Source organism: Xyrauchen texanus, chromosome 11 (assembly GCF_025860055.1).
Source record: "Xyrauchen texanus isolate HMW12.3.18 chromosome 11, RBS_HiC_50CHRs, whole genome shotgun sequence".
In the NCBI taxonomy this organism is placed as follows: Eukaryota; Metazoa; Chordata; class Actinopteri; order Cypriniformes; family Catostomidae; genus Xyrauchen; species Xyrauchen texanus.
Window position 1 is genome coordinate 18,347,363 of NC_068286.1, and position 25,845 is coordinate 18,373,207.

Below are 25,845 nucleotides of genomic sequence, written 5' to 3' on the forward strand. Positions count from 1 at the left end.
ATTGTTATACTGATACGAGAACATGTCTTTATATTATAATTATATGTCATAGCCTATTAATGCTTTTATACATGTTATACTATTCATTACTACTACTATGATAACTATGATACGCATTTGTCTCTAATTGTAAGTAAGCACATTTACATTGAGCGCAGAGAAGCGCACTGTCAGTCAGGCGCGCGCTGTGTGGGGCGGTCCCTGTCTGAATATGTCAAGAATCACTTCAGCTGCCGCACGCTATTGCAAACAGTACTCATCTCCTCCAGTGGTGCCGCGAGGAAAAAGTTTCACATTTGATTTTTAGCTTCGGAAGATTATGAGGGATTCCATAACTGCTTTCTTTGCGATTGCCGCGCGCAACGAACCTACAGTGTATCGTAGTGGAGGGAAAACAGCTGGAGTGCTGTCCAGGGTACTGAAGTCAAGAAGCCAGAGGTGCTGAAGAGAGCACAGGCATTTTCACACGGGAGTGTGTCTATGCCACTAAAGTCTTGAGATGACTCGGAAAAGGCTGCGTTCTGTGGCTGCCTGGGGATTAATTGCGTGGGAAATAGGACTACTGCTGAGGTAAGGAAAGATAGAAACAGATTTAAAAAAAAAAAAAAAAGGTCTCCAGGAGAATGTGATGACGAATTTCCGTCATATTGAATACTGAGTTATTTTTACAGTTCAGTTTCAGCGTTCAGCATCAATTGAATACTCTCGGTTTTGATCTGTACATAATGAGATGTGGAGGTTTGAAAGTATCAAAAATGCAAACATGGAGATAATCATACAGCAGTTTTGCACTTTTAGCATTAGCAATCATTTTTGGTGAGGCTTTCATATAGTAAATCATCAAAACTGTTGAAAAAGTATGATGCTAGGCTGTTTACTCATTTAAGATGTTTTTAAACCCAGTTCTAAACAGTGCCATATGAGCACTAGTCTCATAAAGCAAATTGTTTAACCTATTTTATGAGGACTATAAAATATGATGTAATGAATTTATCGCTTGTCCCCATCTGATCATTGTGGCTATTGTAGAGAAAGTAAAAGTTTGTAAGTGGCTTGTTCTAAGTGTAACAGGTGTTATATTTTCATTTGCATAGAAAGGGCAATTTAGCACTCAGGGAAATGTCACATCACGAAATGCAAGATCCCCTGAAATAGACTAGAGGTTCATTTACATAATTCTGAATTATCCTAAATGGGATTATTTAGGATGTTTTGGTGCCCGCGCATTAGTTATGAGGAAATATGAAAGAAAGTAACCAGTAAATGGAATGGGAAGTGAGGAAAAGGAAATTTGCTCTTTTGCTCATTGTTTAGACAGAAATTGTTTTCAATGAGTAAATGGATATTTCAGTTTAAATGTAAATAGTAAAACAACATTTAACAAGAAGTGTGTTGAATAATTCTATTTATGTATAGCCTACTAATGATTCTATGTCTAGTGAAATTTTACCCTTCTATGAGTTTCATTCAAGCACAGTCACAAAGCTGAGTGATTAACATATTTTTACTCTGCAATCCTCATTTCCACCACCCTTTCTCCCTGATCTTGCAAATAACTCCACAATATGAAATTGGCAGAGAAAAGAGGATGGTTTCTCTTGAGCTGCACTGAACCTTCACAATTCTTTTGGCTGATGATGCTATTAATTTTTTATATTTCATTTTGTAGACAATACTTGGGCACTCACAAGCATAGCGTTTTACATTATTGATACATTGGCACTTTCAGGCAGGAAGCGAGTCTTTCTCACTTTTGTATCTGTTGGCATTCTGACTACCCTGAGGGAGAATTTTTGCCTAAAGCCATTTAAGAGAAGTTGTTTGCAAAGGAAAGCTGGATACGCCTCAATCCACAATGGAATGGCTTCAACAATTCATTATTGATTACAGTGTGCAGGAATTATACATCACTACCAAATCTCAATTCAGAATCACTACATAACAAAGTAGTAAAGTATAATTTATATTGATAGATATGTTGGGGAGCAGAGACTGTCCTAGGAACTGAACCATACATAAAAATGACAGAGAGGGCAAACACATCATGGACAGTGTGGATAGCTGAGGAAAGGGTGTGAAAGAGGTGCATTGCTTCTTGACATCTTTAAACATGGTCTCCACAATAGGTTGCTGCCAACAGACTCATTGCTGAGTGTTAATATCTTGACCTCTTGTCTCAGAGTTGCATCTCAATGTCCTGATGGTTAGAAAATACTCTATAAAGCTGCGCTGAATGTGGACACCTGATTCGAACACTTCATGGGCTCTTGATAAACAGATTGTTCCATTAATGTGTCAATAGAAATGTATCCTGATTAGATTATTTGATGTGCTTGAAATAAGCAATAAAATATACAATATTATAAACTGTGCAGACTTTATTGTACATTAAATCCTCTAAGCACACAACTCATTAAGTTCTTCTAATCTATGTTCCACTGAAGAAAGTCATGAAGGTTTGGAACAACATGAGAGGAAATGATGACAGAATTGTCATTAGTGTTTTTTATATATCTTTAAGCACATGCATAAACCAGATCACAATTGCCTGTTTAGTACCTATAGTGACAAGGTGCAAAATTTCCATGTAAGTATTAAGGATTTGACATTTTACTCATCATTTTGGGAGGCCAAAAAATATATAAAAATATATCAATAATAAATGTTGTACGATTCATTGAATAGGCGCTTTGAGTGTCCCAGAGTCTTTATATTTTTTAAAATTTTCTTTGACATTTATCATATCTTATTGTATCATATCTCATCTCACCTCACGTCTCGTACTGCACCGTTCCATACCTTATCATATCATATCATATCATATCATATCATATCATATCATATCATATCATATCATAGCATATCATAGCATATCATAGCATATCATATCATCACAGTTTCTAACTTGTTAATCACGTCACAAATTATCTCTGAATAGTTTAAGGTAACCAAAAGTTATTTTAAATATTAGGCTGATTTGGATTCATTTAGCAGTCACATAGTTCAGGAGAACATCTACCATAACCAGTGCTAGGTGAAACCTGATTACAAAGTACTTAGTTACCATAATCAAATAACTTTTTTAGAATTACTTTTTTAGTCATTTGTAATGTATTACTCTATTTTTAGTAACTTATTAAACACTGAAAATAAAACAACATAGCAAGAGGACAGAGGTACAAAATCGAGGGTATAAAATCGATTACACACCATACCTCTGTAAAGTTATATCCAATTTTAAAATGTCGTTGCCATGACAATGTAACAGCACAAACCCTAAAACGAGTTTACAGCTCAAATATTACATGCGTTTTAACAGAATTAAGGCTTTATAAAATTATAAGCTTCACATTTCTGCCTTTAAACCCTCCAAAAATGTACCCCATTCATTTGCATTGTACATAAAGATAAGGCATGTTAACAAGAGAATATTTTAATAATAAAACATAACAATCTGATCCCAAAATGTACACACACATGCAAAACATAAAGGCAGATGTTGGTTCAAATTTGTGCTGCTCTCTGTTTTATTGTCAATCTGCTGGTCTGCTCATTGGAGCAGAATGTTCCAATACATGAGAGCAGCTCACCCCCGAGCAGGACGAGCACCTCCTAGTTTCAGTTTGTGGCCAGTGTACCTTTCACTGTGTGCATTAGCACCAATGGGCCAGCCTTTTCCTCCGGCTCGCATTCTTTATCAAACCACTCGGCTTCCAACAGCACTAATGCTCTATTTGATTCTTCCTTTAAGGGGTATTTTAGTCATTTCCTTTGTGTTTGTTTCACTCTGCCTTCTGTGCCAACTTGCGTATTGTAAGAGGCTTAGGTAGCTCCTGTTGCATTATTGATAAGATTGCATTGATTGTACTTTGAGTTATTCTGCCAGCCCTGTTGCTTCATTCTTCAGAGTTTTTGAAAGCTATAGAAAGAGAGAGATATTGCACTCTAAGCAGCTTAACAATTTTAAGGTTTTTGTAAGACTTTTGAGTATCAAAAGGAAAATATCATGGGGAAAGAGCTTTAAGAACTGCCAAGGCTAATTTAACACAAAAGAAAAAGCTAACTTTTGACTTAAAAACAATTATTTTATTTCTTTTTAACTCGAGATAGATTGAACATTGAAATAAAAGTAGACCTGAGACCCTATTTTTCTGAATGGCAAGAAATAACATTAATATAAAAACAAATCAGTTAAATTTACATTTATTAAATTAGCAGACTGATTTATTCAAAGTGACTTTCAAAAAAGGAATTCTTGTGAATGGAATTCAGATTCCTTCAACAAAAGTGATTCATCCTAGGGATGCAGTATCATGAGAGGTGCAGCAATGTACAGCATTCCAGAATTGCTGAGAAAGTACAAAAGTTAGTACAGTAATACATGTGACTCAGTGAGACAAAAGAAAGAGAACTGAGAGCGGGGGTCAGCTTTTTCATGAAGATCATTTCACCATTGAAGTACACTGAATGTGAAGATTTATGAGAGTGATTTTATGCCTATTTTGATATGTGCCTATGATCCTTCTCATCGAATAACTGAAGGCTCAAGTGTTGCTTATATTTTGTTATCTAGGTGTCGCCATGAAATTTTTTTATCTCAAGATCAAATTATCTAAAAATTTTACAATAAACGTATTAGTAATTCTAACAAACTTCTTTGAAGTGTATTTTCAAACCAACATATGCATAGTCCATATATATATATATATATAAATTATTTCAAAACCCTCCAAAACATCTATCATTTGTTATGTCGCTTATTAAACCTAAAAAGGTTGTTTAATCTATGGGAATACAAAATTTTATGACGCTGGGAATAGGAGCAATATCTGAGTCTGTCAAATTCTTGTGAAACATTTGAAAGGGGTCCCTGCAAATAATGATGACATGCGACTTTGAGTATGGCATTTTTTGGAAAAGGCATCTAAACATGGGGAAAATGCTCCTATCTTTTCAATTTTATTTTTATGATTTCTACAAGCAATCAAATTGTAATTCAAAGCAATATTTTAGAAAATACAAACAAACATGGAAATGGATTATGTGGGCCCTAATGTGTTGAAAAATAGCAATTAATACATTTTCAGAGGTACTGTTATATGCTTGCCCTTTTTCGGGTTAACAGATGAACAAGTGGTGTGGATGTGATGCACAGGTTAAAGAGCTTCTAGCATTAGTGCCATTGGAGCTCCTGGGGCTGTTATCTGAGTTAGGCTGACTGGACCAGATTGTGCATAGTGGCAAAAATAAGCAGTAACTGGGACATATAGGCCATTCCTGTGACAGTTGATTCTTCAAGTATAAACAAACCCCTCTGTCAGTCATCATTGTCGCTGAATAGTACATCTTGTAAGAAAGTATAAAATAATAGAACTACAAGCAATTTCTAAGTCAGGATTTGCGTTCATTTGATAAAAGCTATTCTTAGCTTGGGAACATGCTGGAGATCATTTTGAACACCACAGTGAAATTTCCTAGACAGGTTCTTAAACCTTGTGCTTGCTCTGTGATGCAACTGCTCAAGTGAGTGGCTGAAACCAAATCCACATACAGTGAACAGTGGATTGTGAATGTGTCTACACCAGCCTGAGCAGATCAGAGCTGAAGCGAATGTGGCTCTCTTGATATGCAGTCAAGCCCAACATATTTTCTGCAGTTAGCTTTAGTCAAACACACACACACACACACACACACACACATGCACACACACGCACCATATACATATATAACCGCCATTTAGCACTTTAACCTTATAAGTAATGCATATATAGAATTTGAGTAATGTTTGATAAAAAAAGATGAGCAAAGAGTGAAGAATGGGTTCTGTAGTTTAATAATAGAATAGAAGTAGAAGTGAATAGACATGGTTCTCAGATGTCTTAGCGCACTGACCTCTTTCTCAGCAAAATAGAAAATTGTGCTTTGCCCCTTAATTCACATACTATGCACCCACAGCTTGCGAATATACGTCCACAGATAGCGCAAGCACACACAACCACACCCATTTAGAAATAGCACTCTCACGAAAATTGGATAAGATGCAGCACAAGGATTTGAGCATAGCGTTACGCTGTGCACAGTCACGAAAATTTTGCTAATAGACTTAAACACAGTGACATTTAATTGTAACATTTCAATTGGTTAAGAACAAATAGACAAACAACTGTCATTTATAACCACACTTCTTTATATCAGTGCTACCAGATCTGGATCTGTTTTTAGTTAATCTATTTTTATTGTAGTACTTTCAAATGGCTGCAATTCCATAACCCATAACAATTCCCCAACAAAGCAAGGGAGCTACACAAATCCATAACACAAAAACTAAACCTCTCAACAATGCAGATCTTCCACCAAGACTTGTGTACTGTTTTTGCTCTGAAAGAGTACTGTGTACTAGCTAATTGTGTATGGGCCAGCTTGGCCAAATGGCATTATGCTAATGGACTAAATCTCTATGTGTGCTTGGGCCAGTTTGGCCTTATGGCTAGAGACCTAACTCATAATGTTTATATGGACCAGGTATGCCTAGCATTTATTTAACCAGTGACTTAGCAAAGCTATGTGTGTATCTATTTAAACTAATGACCTAAGATAGCTACGTTTGCCAGTGCCAGATTTGGCTAAAGCTAAACTTGTTAAAATGTGTCATGGCCAAAAGCAGACCTTACCGTGCAAGCTGTGTGAAGATCAGCTTGTGCCATGTAAAGTTTCATGACTGAACTGCAAGTCATATCTCTCTGTTAAGTGCGTGTATGCATGTAAGATGGTGCACATAAAGGATATAAAATTACAGCAGATATAAAGAGAAGATGGCAGTTGTTTGACAATGACCATCTTCTGAGGTTGCATTGATCCAAGTACTGATGCAGGATATCTACAGTTCAGCTTTTGTGCAGTTTCTGGTTAGTGATGGAACAGAATATGAAGTGTGGTGTGTATGAACGTAATATCATGTAGGCTATAGAAGCTTGCCAATGCTACTGGAACCGTCACTCACCATGCTCAGAATGGTGAAAAAGACCCCCTTGAAAACGAGATGGTACATCTCAAGGGGTTATTCCTAATAAAAGAATTTCCAAGAACAACAAAAAGCATTTTTTTCCTTGAGGTTTCCTGAGGGATTGGTCACAGATATAGCACATAGACCTTGTCAAAAGAGTATGTTGGGGACCAGGTTTATCAGGCATAATTCAAACATCTGTCAAATAAAAAATCAGTGCTCTTGAGAGTGAGAGATTTATGCAGTGTGTGTATTAGCCATCCATGTAAAAAGGAAATGAGTGTCATAAATGGAATTTGGAGAATGTGACAGAGAATTCCTAGGTTCCCTATCTGTCACTCACTTGATGTTGTGTCAATGTAGTGACATTGGGGGTTACACTTGGGAGCTCCAAACACCTCTGATATTTGAGAAAAGGACAATGAAAATTGGAGAGTGGAATTTGCATGCCACTCCCCAGGATATATGGGTATAAAAGGAGCAGGCTTGCAACCACTCATTCAGATTTGTTCTTCGGGGCCAAGCGGTGTCTCTGTACTCCTCTGCTTTTCCATTCACCAACCTATTGGATATGCCGCGCATTGCAGCAGGTTCTCCCCCTCTCACACAGATAAGTGCAGAGATCGTCCCTGGTCACTTCGACAGCCACACTAAGAGGGTATATCTAAAATAATATATTCCTCTAAAAGAGTGAGAACTGACGTAAAGCGTCTTTTCAAAGATGCCTTTCAGTCTGTTTGTAGTTCCTGGATACAGTCAATATGTCTCCGCTTCTGACAGCCACCATCGCTGCCTCACATGTTTGGACCATAGCCACATGGATGGTTAATGTTCTCACTGCAAGAACATGACCATGGCAATGTTGACCCGGTCCTTCTACCTAGGGGTATCAGGCCATGACAGTTAGCGCTGGGGGGTATTGAGGATGGCTGTGGTTTTGCCGGGTGAACCCCCACGGACCTCCCATTCCCCAGTGCACTCGGTGCATACCCAGCCTGACCCAGGGTGAGTTTAATGTCTCTTTCGGGGCTCAAGAGCAAAAAGAGCTCTCGATCACAGCATCAGAGAGTGGGCTGGCATGGTCAGACATGGATGACTCGGTTGTGTTCTCACCTGTGGGTGTTGTCGCCCAGTTTGTGGCTGATGTGGAGCTGACCACCATGCTTGCCCGGGCTTCTGCGACTGGAACCCAATATCCACCCTTCCCTGAGCCCTCGTGGCTGGATGACTGGTTTGTGGGAAAACATTTCCAAAACATGAAGATTATGATATAATCATGATCCTGCATGTGAATTGTCACAGAGCATCTTGTGAAGTGCTTTAATGAAAGACAACCTGTCCTTTTGCAAAAAAATGAGTTAACAGTTAAAGTCACAAATTTGCTTATTTGATTACTTATCACAACATTGTGCAGAATATGAAATATTTATTATATTATGTCATACATTTTTCAAAATTACACAGGGAGGTAATCACTAATATGCAAGCAACAGTAAGAGAAGAGCAGACCTTTTTTGCACCTGCATTCCAATTTAAATCTTGATGTAATCCTTCCTCATGATTCCAGCATGTTGTCATCAACTGAACCTTTTTAATTGTACCTTTTCGATGAATCCCAGCATACCTGTATTCTGGGATGTAAATCTTAAGTATTAATAGTGGTGTTTTCCTTATGTTCTGAAAGCAAAAAGAAACAAAGTTAACATGGAATGTAGGCTGTCATCCTTAGAGCCTGACCGAAGCAAAGCAGGTGCATTTACTCGCATGATTAACCAAAAGTGAAGTGCTGCTGGCTCATGATGCGTGAATGGCTTGCATGCACTGCACAAGTCTGTTGGTATACTGCAGTCACATATTAACTTTTTGTTTAGCCTCCAATTCAGCTGATGGAAACACGCTGCATGATCATGAGGTTGAATTACATCAAGATGTATTTTGGAATGCAGGTGCTGCAATTCATGTCAATAAAATGGTCATCTCCTCTCTCGCCATTGCTGATGTGCCAGTGATTACCCCTCCACATACCAATGCTGGTACACGTGCCATAGGTTCCCAACCCCTGATATAGAGCATGCTTTCATAGGAAAACATTTGAAAATGGATTGACACAAAAACACATTCTGTGTGAACAGCCCCAGCATGTAAAATAATATTTAAAAAAATAACTGGTGGTAAAACAACCACCAGGGAGAAACCAATTACTATCAATCTTCACTTTTAATACCTTTTTCCAAAAGAACAAAGCTGCAATCAGTGGAGACAATATTTTTCCATTAAGCGTTTTCCTCCCCGTACTAGTCTTTATCGTTTTCACACTCAAAAAAATGTGCTTTCCATATAATATTAAGCTCATGAGTTTGTAAACAGTATACACTCACCTAAAGGATTATTAGGAACACATGTTCAATTTCTCATTAATACAATTATCTAATCAACCAATCACATGGCAGTTGCTTCAATGCATTTAGGGGTGTGGTCCTGGTCAAGACAATCTCCTGAACTCCAAACTGAATGTCAGAATGGGAAAGAAAGGTGATTTAAGCAATTTTGAGCGTGGCATGGTTGTTGGTGCCAGACGGGCTGGTCTGAGTATTTCACAATCTGCTCAGTTACTGGGATTTTCACGCACAACCATTTCTAGGGTTTACAAATAATGGTGTGAAAAGGGAAAAACATCCAGTATGCGGCAGTCCTGTGGGCGAAAATGCCTTGTTGATGCTAGAGGTCAGAGGAGAATGGGCCGACTGATTCAAGCTGATAGAAGAGCAACTTTGCCTGAAATAACCACTCGTTACAACCGAGGTATGCAGCAAAGCATTTGTGAAGCCACAACACGCACAACCTTGAGGCGGATGGGCTACAACAGCAGAAGACCCCACCGGGTACCACTCATCTCCACTACAAATAGGAAAAAGAGGCTACAATTTTCAAGCTCACCAAAATTGGACAGTTGAAGACTGGAAAAATGTTGCCTGGTCTGATGAGTCTCGATTTCTGTTGAGACATTCAGATGGTAGAGTCAGAATTTGGCGTAAACAGAATGAGAACATGGATCCATCATGCCTTGTTACCACTGTGCAGGCTGGTGGTGGTGGTGTAATGGTGTGGGGGATGTTTTCATGGCACACTTTAGCCCCCTTAGTGCCAATTGGGCATCATTTAAATGCCATGGCCTACCTGAGCATTGTTTCTGACCATGTCCATCCCTTTATGGCCACCATGTACCCATCCTCTTATGGCTACTTCCAGCAGGATAATGCACCATGTCACAAAGCTCAAATCATTTCAAACTGGTTTCTTGAACATGACAATGAGTTCACTGTACTAAAATGGCCCCTACAGTCACCAGATCTCAACCCAATAGAGCATCTTTGGGATGTGGTGGAACGGGAGCTTCATGCCCTGGATGTGCATCCCACAAATCTCCATCAACTGCAAGATGCTATCCTATCAATATGGGCCAACATTTCTAAAGAATGCTTTCAGCACCTTGTTGAATCAATGCCACGTAGAATTAAGGCAGTTCTGAAGGCGAAAGGGGGTCAAACACAGTATTAGTATGGTGTTCCTAATAATCCTTTAGGTGAGTGTATGACTAATGTGTAAATAAATATATCACTAAAACATAATTTTGCCCTTTCACAGCCACTGTCTTAGTACAAGTCTTTGTGATATCTTAACAACCATTTATTATAATGGGTTTTTTTGTAGAGAAAACGCTTAATATTAAATAGTGTAGGGTATTTATCCTTAGATCACAGAATCATAGTTTTGGTAGTATAGTGTTTATTACAAGGGAAATGTAAGAAAATCACATGAAGCATTTTAAGTACACATGTATTGTACTGGGTGCTCCGGTTTCCCCCACAGTCCAAAAGACATGCAGGTTAAGTTAACTGGAGACCCTACATTGCCCGTAGGTGTGAGTGAGAGTGTGAATGTGTATGTCTGTGTGTGTTTCCCTGTGATGGACTGGCCACCTGTCCAGGGTGTTTCCCTACCTTTGGCCAGAGGCAGCTTGGATAGACTCCAGTACTACCCATGACCCTACATAGGACAAGTAGCTATAGAATATGGATGGATAAATGTATTGTACTTTTGTATTAAAAGTGCTGCAGTTTTTCTCATAGTCTCTCGTCTGAATTTCTCTCTCTTCCAGAGCTAGCACTGCCATATGCACTGTAATGCCATGTTATGAGTAGGTAGGTACATGGTATTTTAGAATCACAATGGTGGGGATACAGTTATCATGGTCATTAAGGATTTATTTTTGAACAAGTTCTCCTGCTTTTAATGTAAAAAACAACAGAATACGAGCACTGATTGTCATTCATCTTACTTGATCTTTCCCCTGGCCACCCCTGTCAAGTGCAGCTGATATCTCACACTACTCACGTGAAAAATATCTGTGTTTCAGGTCTATTTCTCTTGATGTGTGAAATGTTCCCAGCAGTTTGGATGTGAAATGCCAGAATACGGGACAAATGGCAAACCGTATTGATTCAATAAGGCACAAAATTGTTTGTTTGCTTAAATACGGGATGATTCTGTTATTTACGGCATGGTTGGCATCCCATCTTCTTGTCCCATTTTATTGTGGTCAGAGTTTTAAATTGGGGGAGGCAAATAATGCTTTGTCTGTCTGTGTTATATCAGAATGGCTAAGAAAGGGTTTTGCTTTAACTGAATCTAATGTAGTAGCTAGAAAGACCAAGAAAGCAAAGACATCAAGGATAACAGCACAACATGGTATGTGTAGCCTCACAGACCCCCAAAGAATGAATGTAATACAATGACATCTGAACAAACCATAAGTATTTTGATAGTAGAATGTTTTGGATATTCATTTGGACTTCCATCTGCTCCAATTACTGCTGGAAACCCTCAGGCGATCATGTCCACAGAGCATCGACTGAATCTATGTGCTCAGATTTTCTGCTTTGTTCTATTTACCCATTTATTTACTCAGTTATTTGCTTTTGTTTTTTTTTGTGTGTGTATTTGTATTTACATGGCTGAACTGTATATCATAGATTGTGTAATGTTGTACAAACTTTCTCATTTATTTTATGGATCGAAGATTTTAAAGGGTTATGAAACCCACCTAGTTGAGCCCCAATTTTTCATACGTCAGAATGAAAAACTACCCTCGAAATGGGTGGGAAAATATGTATTGCGGGTATTGTGGGCGGGAAGAGGGAAAACGGGAGTGGGTCAAGAGCTAATTCCAAAAACACACACACAACAGAGATGGCTGCTGAACCTCACATTATAATTGGAGATGAAAACAAAAGAGTTTGGAGTTGTATATTAATCAGAGGACAATGTGTGAAGAATTAAGGTGATAGAACAGTTTGTAAATCTGTAAAAAATATTTGGATACTCTGTTCAAACTTTTGAGAATGAAGTGAGAACAGCACTCACAGTAGATATTACCATCAAAACCAGCACTGCTTTAAGACTTTACAATAATTAGTAGATATTTATCTTACAAGGACTTTGTCTTCTGTTTTTGAACAAGCCATCGTGTTATCCTGTTTATGATCAGACACACAACCAGAAGACATGTTCGGTGCCATCTTAAGCAGAACAGCCTCCACAAATACACCTGGAAAACACTTCTGCTTCATGTTTGTTTCATGATATTTTAAGGTATAATTTATCTGATGTAAAGCTAGATGAAGATATTGCAAAAATCATTTTCTTAATCAGTTTTTTATTTTATTTTGCCCAGTAACAATATCTAAACATCCTGAAAACATCACACATTTACTTGGCAAGCAAAAGGGCAATGGCTTTTAAGGCTGTTTTCATTTTATGCTTAAAACATTTAATGACATTTTACTTGTAAATTAAAAATATTGGTGACACTTTACAATAATATTCCAATTGTTAACATTAGTAAATGCATTAGTTACCATGAACAAACAATGAACAATATATTTATTTAGAGCACTTTTAATTTTGTTAATAAAAATACAATTGTTCATTGTTAGTTCATGTTAATTCCTAGTGCATTAACTAATATGAACAAATACAACTTTTGATTTTAAAATTGTATTAGTATACAGTGTTGATATTAACACTAACCAAGGTTAATAAATGCTGTAAAAATATTGTTCATTGTAAGTTAATGTTAACTAGTGTTAACTTAACTAATGGCGTTAACTAATGGTATCAAATGGAAACTTTTCTTAATGCCAAAGTATCTTTTTTTAGAGGTTTTGGATATTTATAAGTTAATTATGTATTTAAATCATTAGTGCAGCATAGAAGCCACAGTGTAGACTTCAAACTCCAAACTGTACATAATTGTTCAGCTTCTAATGGTTGAGAAGAGAGAACATTGTGAGATAAACATTTTCTGCGATAAACTCCTGCTTCCAAGCAAGGGAAGCCTTTTCACCCAAATTGCAGTCATATTTATTTCAATTTTGTGTTTGACAGCTCAAACACAAACATGCACAGCCTTGTCATGAATTTGGTGTACAAGGGACAAGGTGTGCATGCTTTACATGAGAGCACAATGGGGGAGGCAAAGTTATTTGACAACTTCCAGTCTAGATTCAATGAATTCAGCCGATCAGTTGACAGAGGACTGAGTGCTTGTATCATCTCACTGAGGCCACTCTATTTTGGAATCTCCAAAGGAAATTCTCCAAGGAAATCAGTTACAAATGGCAAGGTAAGTTTCCATTTCACAAACTAGAAAGAGGATAATCACTTAGGTTAGATGAACTACTCATGTTATGCAATTCCATCTTTATAAGTCACTGGATGATAGACTTTGCAAAATGAATTAAAATGTAAAACCTGCCTGAACACTTGCTTTATAGTTGTGTCACATTTGAAACAAGATGGACAAAGCCTATTCAGTCAAGCAATCACAATGACAGCATTCCTATCAGGGCCCATCAGGAAATCAATACAATGTATACATGACAACACAATCCATTTTATGAGCAGCACCATCATGCATCCACATCATTGGGGTGATGCACGACCCACAGGCAAATAGGAGCTTGGGTATTAATCTACTTTCATCAATACTATACTCACATTCAGTTGCACCAGCAGTGAATATTCCATGCTTTTGAGTATGTGCTTATGTTTGTTTTCCATAACCACAAATTAAGACTTTAAAATGGATTGCAAACTGTAATGTTTTCATCTGTAGAAAATTAAATCTTCTTGTAAATGTACGTTTATTGTGCATGCATTTTGGCTATATACACTTTTGCTCTTCTGCCAAAATAAAAGTTTGTATGTTTGGTTTGGTTGATTTGGTTAGTCTATGTTTATCTTACTGGATTAAACCAGTTACCAAGCAACAATGCATGCAACAGCATTTACCATCTATTTGAATAGCAGGTGTCATATTAATGCTATTCCAATAATTAATAAAATAATAATTCCATTAATACTCAATGGAAAATGAAAGCTTGCAATCCAAGAATGAGATTGTGTAAGAGTGTGGCAACACATTAACTCTGTTGCACATTTTGTTACAAAATTAAAAAATAAATAAAAACTAGCACCTTAACATGGAAAGACATATTAGCCGATGCACATTTTATACCTGTCAGCTAAACAGCACACGGCCTATCAACATCTCACACAGCTTGCAACACAAAAATGACAGTGGGCAACATTCAGAGAACATGAACCGGTAAAAAAAAAGGAGCTAAATTGTGGCCAGCCTCCTCGCATTAGCAGAGCAAGACAAAACAGCAAGCACCATGCTGACAGGCCAGGTCACACTACTGTGAATCTACGTTAAAGGAGGGAGATGCAGGGTGGGGGGAGCGGGTTGTTTGTCCCACAGCAATGACAACCCAATGAGACTGAGGCCTACAGGGGGTGACAACCAAACTGCAACTAGTTTCTATTCTTACTGTGTTTATGCATTTCACAGACAGGCTATGCAGCATAAGATTGAATGTGAGTAAAGCAGCAATTATATGGCTGTATAGTTATTGTAACGTATGCTGATCTGACACAATAAGCAGTAGTTTGGAAGATTTTTGGATTCAACATCACACAATGCATAAAGCAACCCTGCACAATATCATATGTATTCTTCTTTTGAAACTCAAAAGTTTATTCATGTGTTTTTCTTGGCTTAAATTTAATTCTACACATCACCAGAAGCATTCAAAATAGATTGATATTATTTAATCTCCCATATAATAAAACTTGCACAAACCATGACTTAACATCTATGACTGTAAAATAATAATAACAAAAATAAGTCATGACTGAATAATAAAGGGAGAGAGCATTATATATAATAGCTCTAATAAAATGACATCAACAAAATTAGGATAGATGCAGAGAAATTATGACATGTGAATTCGGTGACAGGATGTCAAAGTTTCTGGTGCTGCTATCTATGCATATTGAACTTCAAACCACTGCCACCAGGGTGAAATGTCCACAGAGTGCCGCCAAAAGTGAGTTGTATATTACATGACGTAGTACAGTCATCAGGAATGCATAATTTATTAACACTACTCCCTAACGCAAATCCCAACACTAAATCTAACTGTCAGTGATGAAATAATGTAGGTTTAGATCGAAAATGCTTTTGTGAACACCACAATTTCCAGGTTTCTATGGGACCAGAACCAGTTTCTAGGAAGTTGCTCAAATAGTGTGCTATCAGGAAAAGGTGACCACATTTCAATTGATGCAAAAATGTCTGATCCAGTCTGGAGATTGTCAGTATTTCTGAAGAATTGGTCAATTTCAAGGTATATGAAAATTTGAAAGCAACCTGTCAATTTACTGTATATACATTTACTGTATAAAAATATATGCTGGCCAATAATTGTAGTATAAATAATTATAAATATGTGTGGCACATGTGCCACCTTGTGCTGAAATTAATGGAATTTGTGTTAGAAAATTTTCAATAAGCTAATGACATATTCTGTAAATTGTCTATGTAGAAAATATTTTTTGTGGGAATCTGTGCATAGGTGTCTGTTGATGTTTATGCTTTGGGACTGAATGCGAAGTGAACCTTGTGTTTAGAGTAAGTGTTTTTGAATAAGTCAGAGCTGCCACACTGCAAAGGTGAAGCTATAACTCTTTTCATGGCTTGACTGTGAGCTGATGCTTCCTGTTAATTGGTCTCAACTGTCCTGTTCTCTCTGTCAATCAGTGGCATGTGGTGGGCCTTTGAAATGAGGAGGGGGTGGGGTTGTTTTGTTTTTTAGTGGTCAAATATTAATTAGTGTTGACATTTACATTAAACACATACACATCTGATATCTGATATATCACAACATATGATATAAAAAAGTAAGCCAACTTAAAAATGTATGATATAGAAAAGTCACATGCTTGTTCATAAATGCAACAAAATAACAAAATACTAAAAATGACATATGTTCCTTAAATAATAGTTTGTTATCATCTTATTTGAATATACAGTATATGTTAATATCCATATATCACATTTATATTCAGGAAGTCATATGAAAAACCTTTTAACTTACACCTTAAATAAGCATGACATACTTATATGTTTGTAAGCTCTTTTTAACACTGTTTATTAAATCAAGTCAAATCAAAGACACATAAAGTGTGTGCATTGTATTATCATTATTAATTAAAAAACTTCATACCTACAAGAATACAGCAAAAAGCATATTCCATGTATATATATATATATAGAGAGAGAGAGAGAGAGAGAGAGAGAGAGAGAGAGAGAGAGCAGAGAGAGAGAGAGAGTATACACAGTGCATCCGGAAAATATTCGCAGCGCTGCACTTTTTCCACATTTTGTTATGTTATGTTGCCTTATTCCAAAATGGTTTAAATTCATTATTTTCCTAAATATTCCTCAAACAATACCCCGAAAGAAGTTTGTTTGAAATCAAATGTATTAAAAATAAAAAATGAAAAAATCACATGTACACACACAGCCTTTGCCATGACACTCAAAATTGAGCTCAGGTGCATCCTGTTTCCACTGATCATCCTTGATATGTTTCTACAACTTGATTGGAGTCCACCTGTGGTAAATTCAGTTGATTGGACATGATTTGGAAAGGCACACACTTGTCAATATGAGGTCACACAGTTATCAGAGCGTGTCAGAGCACAAAACAAGCCATGATGTCCAAGGAATTGTCTGTAGACCTCCAAGACATGATTGTATCGAGGCACAGATTTGGGGAAGGGTAAAAAAAAAATGTCTGCAGCATTGAAGGTCCAAATGAACACAGTGGCCTCCATCATCCATAAATGGAAGAAACACCAGGACTCTTCCTTGAAATGGCTGCCAGCCAAACTGAGCGATCGGGGGAGAAGGGCCTTAGTTAGGGAGGTGACCAAGAACCCGATGGTCACTCTGACAGAGCTCCAGCGTTTCTCTGTGGAGAGAGGAGAACCTTCCAGAAGAATCATCTTCTGGAAGGTGGAGTGCTCCATGGAGGTGGAGTGCTCCATCTCTGCAGCACTCCACCAATCAGGCCTGTATGGTAGAGTGGCCAGACGGAAGCCACTCCTCAGTAAAAGGCACATGACAGCTCGCCTGGAGTTTGACAAAAGGCACCTGAAGGACTCTCAGACCATGAGAAACAAAATTCTCTGGTCTGATGAAACAAATATTGAACTCTTTGGCCTGAATGGCAAGTGTCATGTCTGGAGGAAACCAGGCACCGCTCATCACCTGGCCAATACCATCCCTACAGTGAAGCGTGGTGGCAGCATTATGCTGTGGGGATGTTTTTCAGTGGCAGGAACTGGGAGACTAGTCAGGATCGAGGGAAAGATGAATGAAACAATGTACAGAGACATCCTTGATGAAAACCTGCTACAGAGCGCTCTGGACTTCAGACTGGGGCGAAGGTTCATCTTCCAACAGGACAATGACCCTAAGCACACAGCCAAGATAACAAAGGAGTGGCTACAGGACAACTCTGAGAATGTCTTTGAGTGGCCCAGCCAGAGCCCAGAGTTGAACCTGATTGAAAATCTCTGGAGAGATCTGAAAATGGCTGTGCACCGACGCTCCCCATTCAATCTGATGGAGCTTGAGAGGTCCTGCAAAGAAGAATGGGAGAAACTGCCCAAAAATAGGTGTGCCAAGCTTGCAGCATCATACACAAAAAGACTTGAGGCTGCAATTGGTGCCAAAGGTGCTTTAACAAAGTATTGAGCAAAGGCTGTATTTCAGAGTGCAGACCTCAAAACTGATATGACCAATTTCAATTCTAGTGAGACCTTTCTAGTTTAAAAGCGTTATGGAGGATGTCAAGTCAAACTTCTCAAACAGTAGGCAGCCCGGGCATGCCAAACAGTACTGAGGAGGAAAAGAGCAACTTTTCTGTGTGCTAATTTTATTTATTTTTTTCATTATACATCATCACCTTTACAAAATTGTTTCACGATTTTACATGAGTAAAAGAATATGTTATATTTTAACAAAATGTTATAGAAATAAAATGAAATAAAGCCAATGAGAAGTTGGCAGCTAGTATTTGCATACCCCTCCCCCGGACATACGGGTATAAAGGTGAGGCAAATACTACAGTTCATTCAGAACATTTCTTCGGAGCCGATGGTCGTGTATGCAGTCTGCTGCGAGTTACACACACACACCAAGTTCCCATGTATTCCTCTGACGATCTGCATGCTGTTGGATTTGACGGCGCATAACAGCGGCTTTCTCCTTTTCTGTGCACGGCTGTGCATTGTTGCCCCTGGGCGCTTTGACAGCGCAGATAAAACTCGAAAGAGTTTTCTTAAAAGAGTGATTTTATTTAAAAGAGTAATTTCCTCTAAAAGAGCAAACACAGCGAGCTTTTCAGGACGCGTCTTTATAAAGATGCCGTTCCGCCGCTGTGTAGTTCCTGGATGTGGTAGAGTGCTCTCAGCTTCAGACGGCCAAAGGCGTTGTCTCGTGTGTCTGGGTAGCGATCACACTGAGGCTGCATTTGTGGATGGCTCATGTTCTCACTGCAAGAACATGACCATGACAACGTTGCAGTCGCCGCTCGTTTTCAACCGAGAACAAGCCACTCCAGCCGCCCTTCGCATTGATCCTTCTTCCCACGGGATTGAGGATGGTGCAAGTGGCGCTGGAAGCGATCTGGGGATGGCAGCGGGTGCGGCTCCGTCGGGTACCAGAGATCCGCAGACCACCCATTCCCCGGCACGCTCGTTGACTCCCGTCCGTGCTCGAGGCAACAGCGGCTCGCCTCACAGCCAGCCTGCCTACCCTCTAGAGATCGAAGCTGATGAGCTCGCCGCTGCATTGGAGAGCGCAGCGTCTGACGCGGATAAGTCCCCTGGGCTGCCGCCTTCGGGACAGCACCCCCAGGCTGAGGCTGACGCTCAGATGTCAGATGTTGCGATTCACCTATGCCCCGGAAACCCTACCACCTGGCAGGGTCGCCCTGTACTCCCCTCCAAGGCCTGTAGGACAACATCCTCGCTGACAGCGAAGGCCTACAGCACCACCGGACAGGCCGCTTCCGCCCTGCACGCTATGGCCCTCCTACAAGTCCACCAGGCCAAGGCGCTCAAAGAATTGCATGTGGTTAGCCCTGATCCCGACGTGCTGCAGGAACTGTGCTCAGCGACCGTCCTCGCCCTCAGAGCCACGAAGGTCACAGCACAGTCACTCGGGCAGGCAATGGCCACCCTCGTGGTCCAGGAACGACACCTGTGGCTGAACTTGGTCGAGATGCGTGAGACAGACAAGACTCGCTTTCTCAACGCCCCAGTCTCCCAGTTTGGCCACTTCGGCGACACCATCCAGGACGTTACCCAGCAGTTCTCCGTGGTGAAGAAACAGACGGAGGCGATCTCTCAGATCCTGCCCCGCCGCCTTGGGCCATGCCCCGTCTGCTCGCCAAGGGCATCCCCCTGCAAAGAAACAACAGGCTGCTCAGCCTCAACCTGGGCCCAGCTCTCCCATGCGTCGAGTGCCCCACAGGAAGCAGACGCCTCCCGTCTCACAGACCCCCTCGAGGACCCAGAAGGCTCCCAGGCGCTCCTGAGATGGACAACCCAGAGCCCAAGACGTTAGCTCCGGAGATGGTAAGACCGCTCCGTCCCCCGGTGGAGGGCCGGGAGGAGAATTTTGTTTTGAATACATTTCATTTGCCGCTCCCCTTAACTGGGGCAGCGGTACCCAAATTCTCAATAAAAGAGCTATTTCCTTTGCCTCTGGGTCATCTGGCCCGCAAATGCCTTTCTCACGGCACTCTGCCCCAGATCTCAACAGTACCAGCATGCTGGACGCGGCCACAGGTCCGCCTTCAGCCCCACGACTAAACCCCGGCCAGCCGGTACTGACGAGTCCAGAGGACACCACCATAGGACCTCCTCCTCAGTCACTAACCCACCCCCTGCCGGGTGCGCGGAGCAAGGTAAGTGCTTCGAGTCTTTTCTCAGCGCCAAAGGCACGGGACGCACCCTCGCCTCCCGACAGCACATTACCTGCTCCGCCCCGCTGTGGGGTGGGGATGGGTATGGCACCGCTTTACCGCAGTGCACAGCGAACATGCCCAATCCCTGCATGTGGAGATCGCTACTCTTCTACTCAAAGACGTGATACAGCCTGTCCCTCCAACCAAAATGAAGAAGGGTTTCTACAGCCCTTACTTCGTTGTACCCAAGAAAGGCGGCAGCTTACGACCAATCTTGGACCTGCGAGTTTTCAACCGAGCACTGCTCAAACTCCCATTCAAAATGCTCACACAAAAGTGTATCTTAACATGCGTCCGGCACCTAGACGCATGTAGACACCTAGACACCCTTCCTATGGTTCGCGTTCGATGACAGGCAGTACAAAGTCCTCCCCTTCGGCATGTCTCTGTCCCCTCGCGTCTTCACGAAAGTCGTAGAGGCAGCTCTTGCCCCGCTCCGAAAGCCGGCATCCGCATACTCAACTACCTCAACGACTGGCTCATACTGGCCCACTCCCGAGAGTTACTATGAACTCACAGAGACCAGGTGCTCAAACACCTCAGCCACTTGGGTCTTCAGGTCAACCGAGAAAAGAGCAAGCTAACTCCGGTTCAGAGCATCTCCTTTCTCAGCATGGAGTTAGACTCAGTCTCAATGTCTGCACGTCTCACCAACGAGCGTGCACAGTTGGTGCTGAAATGCCTCGCAAGGTTCAAGCCAGACACAACGGGCCCTCTAAAATTCTTCCATAGTCTCCTGGGTCATATAGCATCCTCCGCCGCAGTCACGCCGCTGGGGTTGATGCATATGAGACCGCTTCAGCACTGGCTTCAGACTCGAGTCCTGAGATGAGCATGGTCCCACGGCACGCACCATGTGATAATCACCCCCGCATGCCGCCAAACACTCAAACCCTGGACAGGCCTCTGCTTTCTACGGGCAGGAGTGCCCCTGCAGCAGGTATCCCGACGCGTCCTGGTCACTACCGATGCCTCCAAATCGGATTGGGGCGCCGTTTGCAACGGCACGCAGCTGCGGGCCTTTGGAGAGGGGCCCCGCCACGCTGGCATATCAATTGCCTAGAGTTGTTGATTGTTTTCTTTGCCCTGCGACAGTTTCTCCCGTTAATTCGAGACAAAGATGTCCTATTCAGGTCAGACAGCACCACTGCAGTAGCATACATAAATCGCCAAGACGGCGTATGCTCCCGCCACATGTCACGACTCGCCCGTCGTCTCCAGCAGCGACACAGGTCACTCACATCCCAGGCAAACTCAATGTGGTAGCGGACGTGCTGTCACGACAACGCTTGCCCAGTGGAGAGTGGAAGCTTCACCTCCAGTCGTTCCAGCTGATCTGGGAATGATTCGGCAAGGCCCAGATAGACCTGCTTGCCTCCCAAGAGACCTCCCACTGCCCGCTCTGGTATGGCCGGACAGAGACTCCCCTCGGGGCAGACATGCTGGCACACAGCTGGCCCATGGGGCTGCGCAAGTACGCATTTCCCCCAGTGAGCCTTCTTGCACACGTGCTGTGCAAGGTCAGGGAGGACGAGGAGCAAGTCACACTAGTGGCTCCATACTGGCCCACCCGGGCCTGGTTCTCGGACCTCGTACTCCTCGCAAGAGCGAATTCCCCTGAGGAAGGACCTTCTTTAATCTCCACATCTGCATCCGCATCCAGACCTCTGTAAACTCCACGTCTGGTCCCTGGATGGGACACGTAAGATCTAGCTGGCCTGCCACCTAATGTCGTAGACACGATCAACCAAGCCAGAGCCCCTTCCACCAGGCAACTCTACACCCTGAAGTGGCGCTTGTTCGCAAATTGGTGTTCTTCCCGGGCTGAAGACCCACAGAGGTGCGCAGTTAGGTCAGTGCTCCTATTCCTGCAGGAGAGGTTGGAGGGGAGGCTGTCCCCGTCCACCTTGAAGGTGTATGTTGCTGCTATCACGGCCCACCATGATGCAGTAGATGGCAAGTCCCTTGGTAAGCACGATTTAATCATCAGGTTCCTAAGAGGCACCCGGAGGTTAAATCCCTCCCGTCCAAGCCTGTTCCATTCCTGGGACCTCTCGGTAGTCCTCACGGGCCTCCAGAGACCTCCCTTCGAGCCGCTAGAATCAGTTCTACTCAGGGCCCTCTCTCTTAAGACTGCCCTGCTGATCGCACTCGCCTCCATCAAGAGGGTCGGGGACCTGCAACGTTTTCTGTCAGCGACACTTGCCTGGAGTTCGGTCCGGCAGACACTCATGTGATCCTAAGACCGCGACCGGGCTACATGCCCAAGGTTCCTACCACTCCCTTTAGAGACCAGGTAGTGAACCTGCAAGCGCTGCCCCGGGAGGAGGCAGACCCAGCCCCATCGTTGCTGTGTCTGGTACGTGCTTTGCGTACCTATTTGGACCACACGCATGCTTTGGGGGACAGCGGAAAGGAAACACTGTCTCCAAACAGAGGCTTTCCCACTGGGGAGTAGATGCCATTTCATTGGCTTATCACACTCAGGCTGTGCCCCGCCCCACTTGCGTCTTTTTTCCCAGGAGATTCCACTCAACTCGAATCCCTGGTCGATTCCACCCTAGCCCTCATGGGTCCGCAGTTCGGCGGAGGAACTTGCCGACCCAATCCACTGCGGGTACTCAAATCTACCCTGTACTGGAATAGGTGCTCCTCAGGGTGAGGACTCCTACGCGGACTCCCCCTGTGTGTATTTTCCGCGTTACGGTCCCCTTACGAGCGGACCCGCATTTTCCTTCGCCGTGTTGTAGCAACTCCCCCTCGCTGAGGCTGGATCTACCACCGCGCCACTTCCACGTGTCGCCTAAAAACACATGTGATGTATTCACCACCTTACCTCCCCAGCTGTGTAGGGGTGGTCTCCGCAGGGTCTGAAAGAAAGAATAGGAAATTGGGTAAGACCCCCTTCCCTCAGTGCATGTAAGGGCCCTGGCTGTCTATTGCTCTATGCGAGAAACATAGAGAGAAAAGAGGCCCAGCCAGGCTTGGCCTGTTCCCAGGTTGGCAAGCGTCGCCTTGTTCCCCTGTCAGGGTAACCAAAAGGATTCTGACATTTTTTGTGGGGCATTGGGGAAGGGTACGTGTAGTCTGATACAGCTGGTCATCTGGCACGTAAAAAACACCTGCCCGCTCCTATGTCAGACCACGTACACGGCTCAGCGCATGGCGTAATTTAAATTGGACCCCTAGTGTCGCTCCTCCGACACAACGTGGAGACAGCGACAGAAGGGGAACGTCTAGGTTACGAATGTAGACTCCGTTCCCCGATGGAGGGAACGAGATGATGTGTCCTTCCCAGCCACGTTGCTGAGCCGAGCCGCTGTAGTGGCTGGACCATTTCCGGCTCCTCAGAAAGTTCCTGAATGAACTCTAGTATTTGCCTCGCCTTTATACCTGTATGTCCAGGGGCGGGGTATGCAAATACTAGCTGCCAACTTCTCATTGGCTTTTTTTCATAGATCAGAGGTATATTCGGTGCTCAAGAGAGACCCCTAGTGTCGCTTCTCCGACACAACGTCTTGTTCCCTCCATCGGGGAACGGAGGTTACATTTGTAACCTAGACGTTTATCCACTTGCTACAGTTCCTCCCATTCATAGTGATCAGCAGAGACCTGCTGGGAGGACGAGTACCTGAGAGTCTGGGATTAAAGCATTGATTGATAGACAGCGTGTTGAATAAGCGCTAATTGGAGCCATTGGAACCAAAAAAAAGAAGTCGTAAAATAGTGCACAGGCATCTGCACAGGAAATCGAATCAGAAAAAAAAAATATATATATAAATAATTTAATTCATTGTCATGCTACAGTACACTGGTACTAATTGGAAAATGTATCTTGTTACTGGAAAATCTTCTCTATTGAAAACAGCTGAGCTACTTTCACAATACTTAAAAATGCAATTGCATTAGTATTATCTCATCTTTTTTAACATTAAAATCTAGAAATCTAGATAATATTGAACTGGTGCAATTCCTTGTATTCCTTGTAGTTAAGACAGCAGAGGTCAGCATCGAGACAAGGCATGTAAGAGATAGTAGATCTTAGTTAACTTACAACTAACCAGATGTTATGATATTTCTTTCACTGATTCTTCTGTGCACTGAGGTAGAAAGCAATCTATGGGTGTCGGTATTCTCCCTACTGCCCACACATGCACATTCACACTATCTTATCAATCCCTTTCGATCGTCTCAAGCATGAACATCCTGTGTGACTGCTTCGCTCTGTTGACCACCACTGATGCTTCATTGGGCGGTGTTTCCATGGTAACTGTCTCGAGATTTTGTTCAGTGTTGGTGGGAGGGAAGGGGGTAGTGTCAAGGACTATCTATCTGGGGATACAGGAAACCAGTAAGACATTACAGAGGTGTCTCCTCCTGGGGGTGCAAGAGCAAAGCTCTGGCTGAAAGCTTTCTCTAGTAGGGATGTTTCTGCCTCTCCCCAACACCAGGGTTTCAGGAAACAGGCTGACAGAGAAAGTGACAGAGAAATGTTGCCAGTTTGTGAGGGCAATTTGGAATGCAGGGATCTCAAGGTGTGTTTTTCTAAGTTTCAAACTATGATTAACTTGACACATCCACCTGAAAACACTGTGTGTATGATGCAGCACAACTATAGGGAGATGCTCCAAAAGCATCCATATTTTTGCAATTGCAAAATGGATTACTGGACAGCAGGCCAATTATAGGTTTGTGTTAAATTAGAAATTTTTTTTTTAATAATATATACACTCACCTAAAGGATTATTAGGAACACCATACTAATACTGTGTTTGACCCCCTTTCGCCTTCAGAACTGCCTTAATTCTACGTGGCATTGATTCAACAAGGTGCTGAAAGCATTCTTTAGAAATGTTGGCCTATATTGATAGGATAGCATCTTGCAGTTGATGGAGATTTGTGGGATGCACATCCAGGGCACGAAGCTCCCGTTCCACCACATCCCAAAGATGCTCTATTTGGTTGAGATCTGGTGACTGTGGGGGCCATTTTAGTACAGTGAACTCATTGTCATGTTCAAGAAACCAATTTGAAATGATTCGAGCTTTGTGACATGGTGCATTATCCTGCTGGAAGTAGCCATCAGAGGATGGGTACATGGTGGCCATAAAGGGATGGACATGGTCAGAAACAATGCTCAGGTAGGCCGTGGCATTTAAACGATGCCCAATTGGCACTAAGGGACCTAAAGTGTGCCAAGAAAACATCCCCCACACATTACACCACCACCACCAGCCTGCACAGTGGTAACAAGGCATGATGGATCCATGTTCTCATTCTGTTCACGCCAAATTCTGACTCTACCATCTGAATGTCTCAACAGAAATCGAGACTCATCAGACCAGGCAACATTTTTCCAGTCTTCAACTGTCCAATTTGTAGCCTCTTTTTCCT

At 42.0% G+C, this 25,845-nt stretch overlaps 1 protein-coding gene across 2 annotated transcripts in view; it reads left to right on the forward strand.

The window, feature by feature from the left end:
• The first annotated feature begins 282 nt into the window (after positions 1-282).
• LOC127651189 (glycine receptor subunit alpha-3-like) overlaps positions 283-25,845 on the forward strand; it is an 83,354-nt gene continuing 57,791 nt past the window's right edge. For both annotated transcript variants that reach the window (XM_052136901.1, XM_052136902.1), the window contains exon 1: positions 283-570. In XM_052136901.1, the coding sequence (XP_051992861.1) occupies positions 500-570 (71 nt within the window). In that variant the 5' untranslated portion in view covers positions 283-499. The remainder of the gene's footprint in view (positions 571-25,845) is intronic.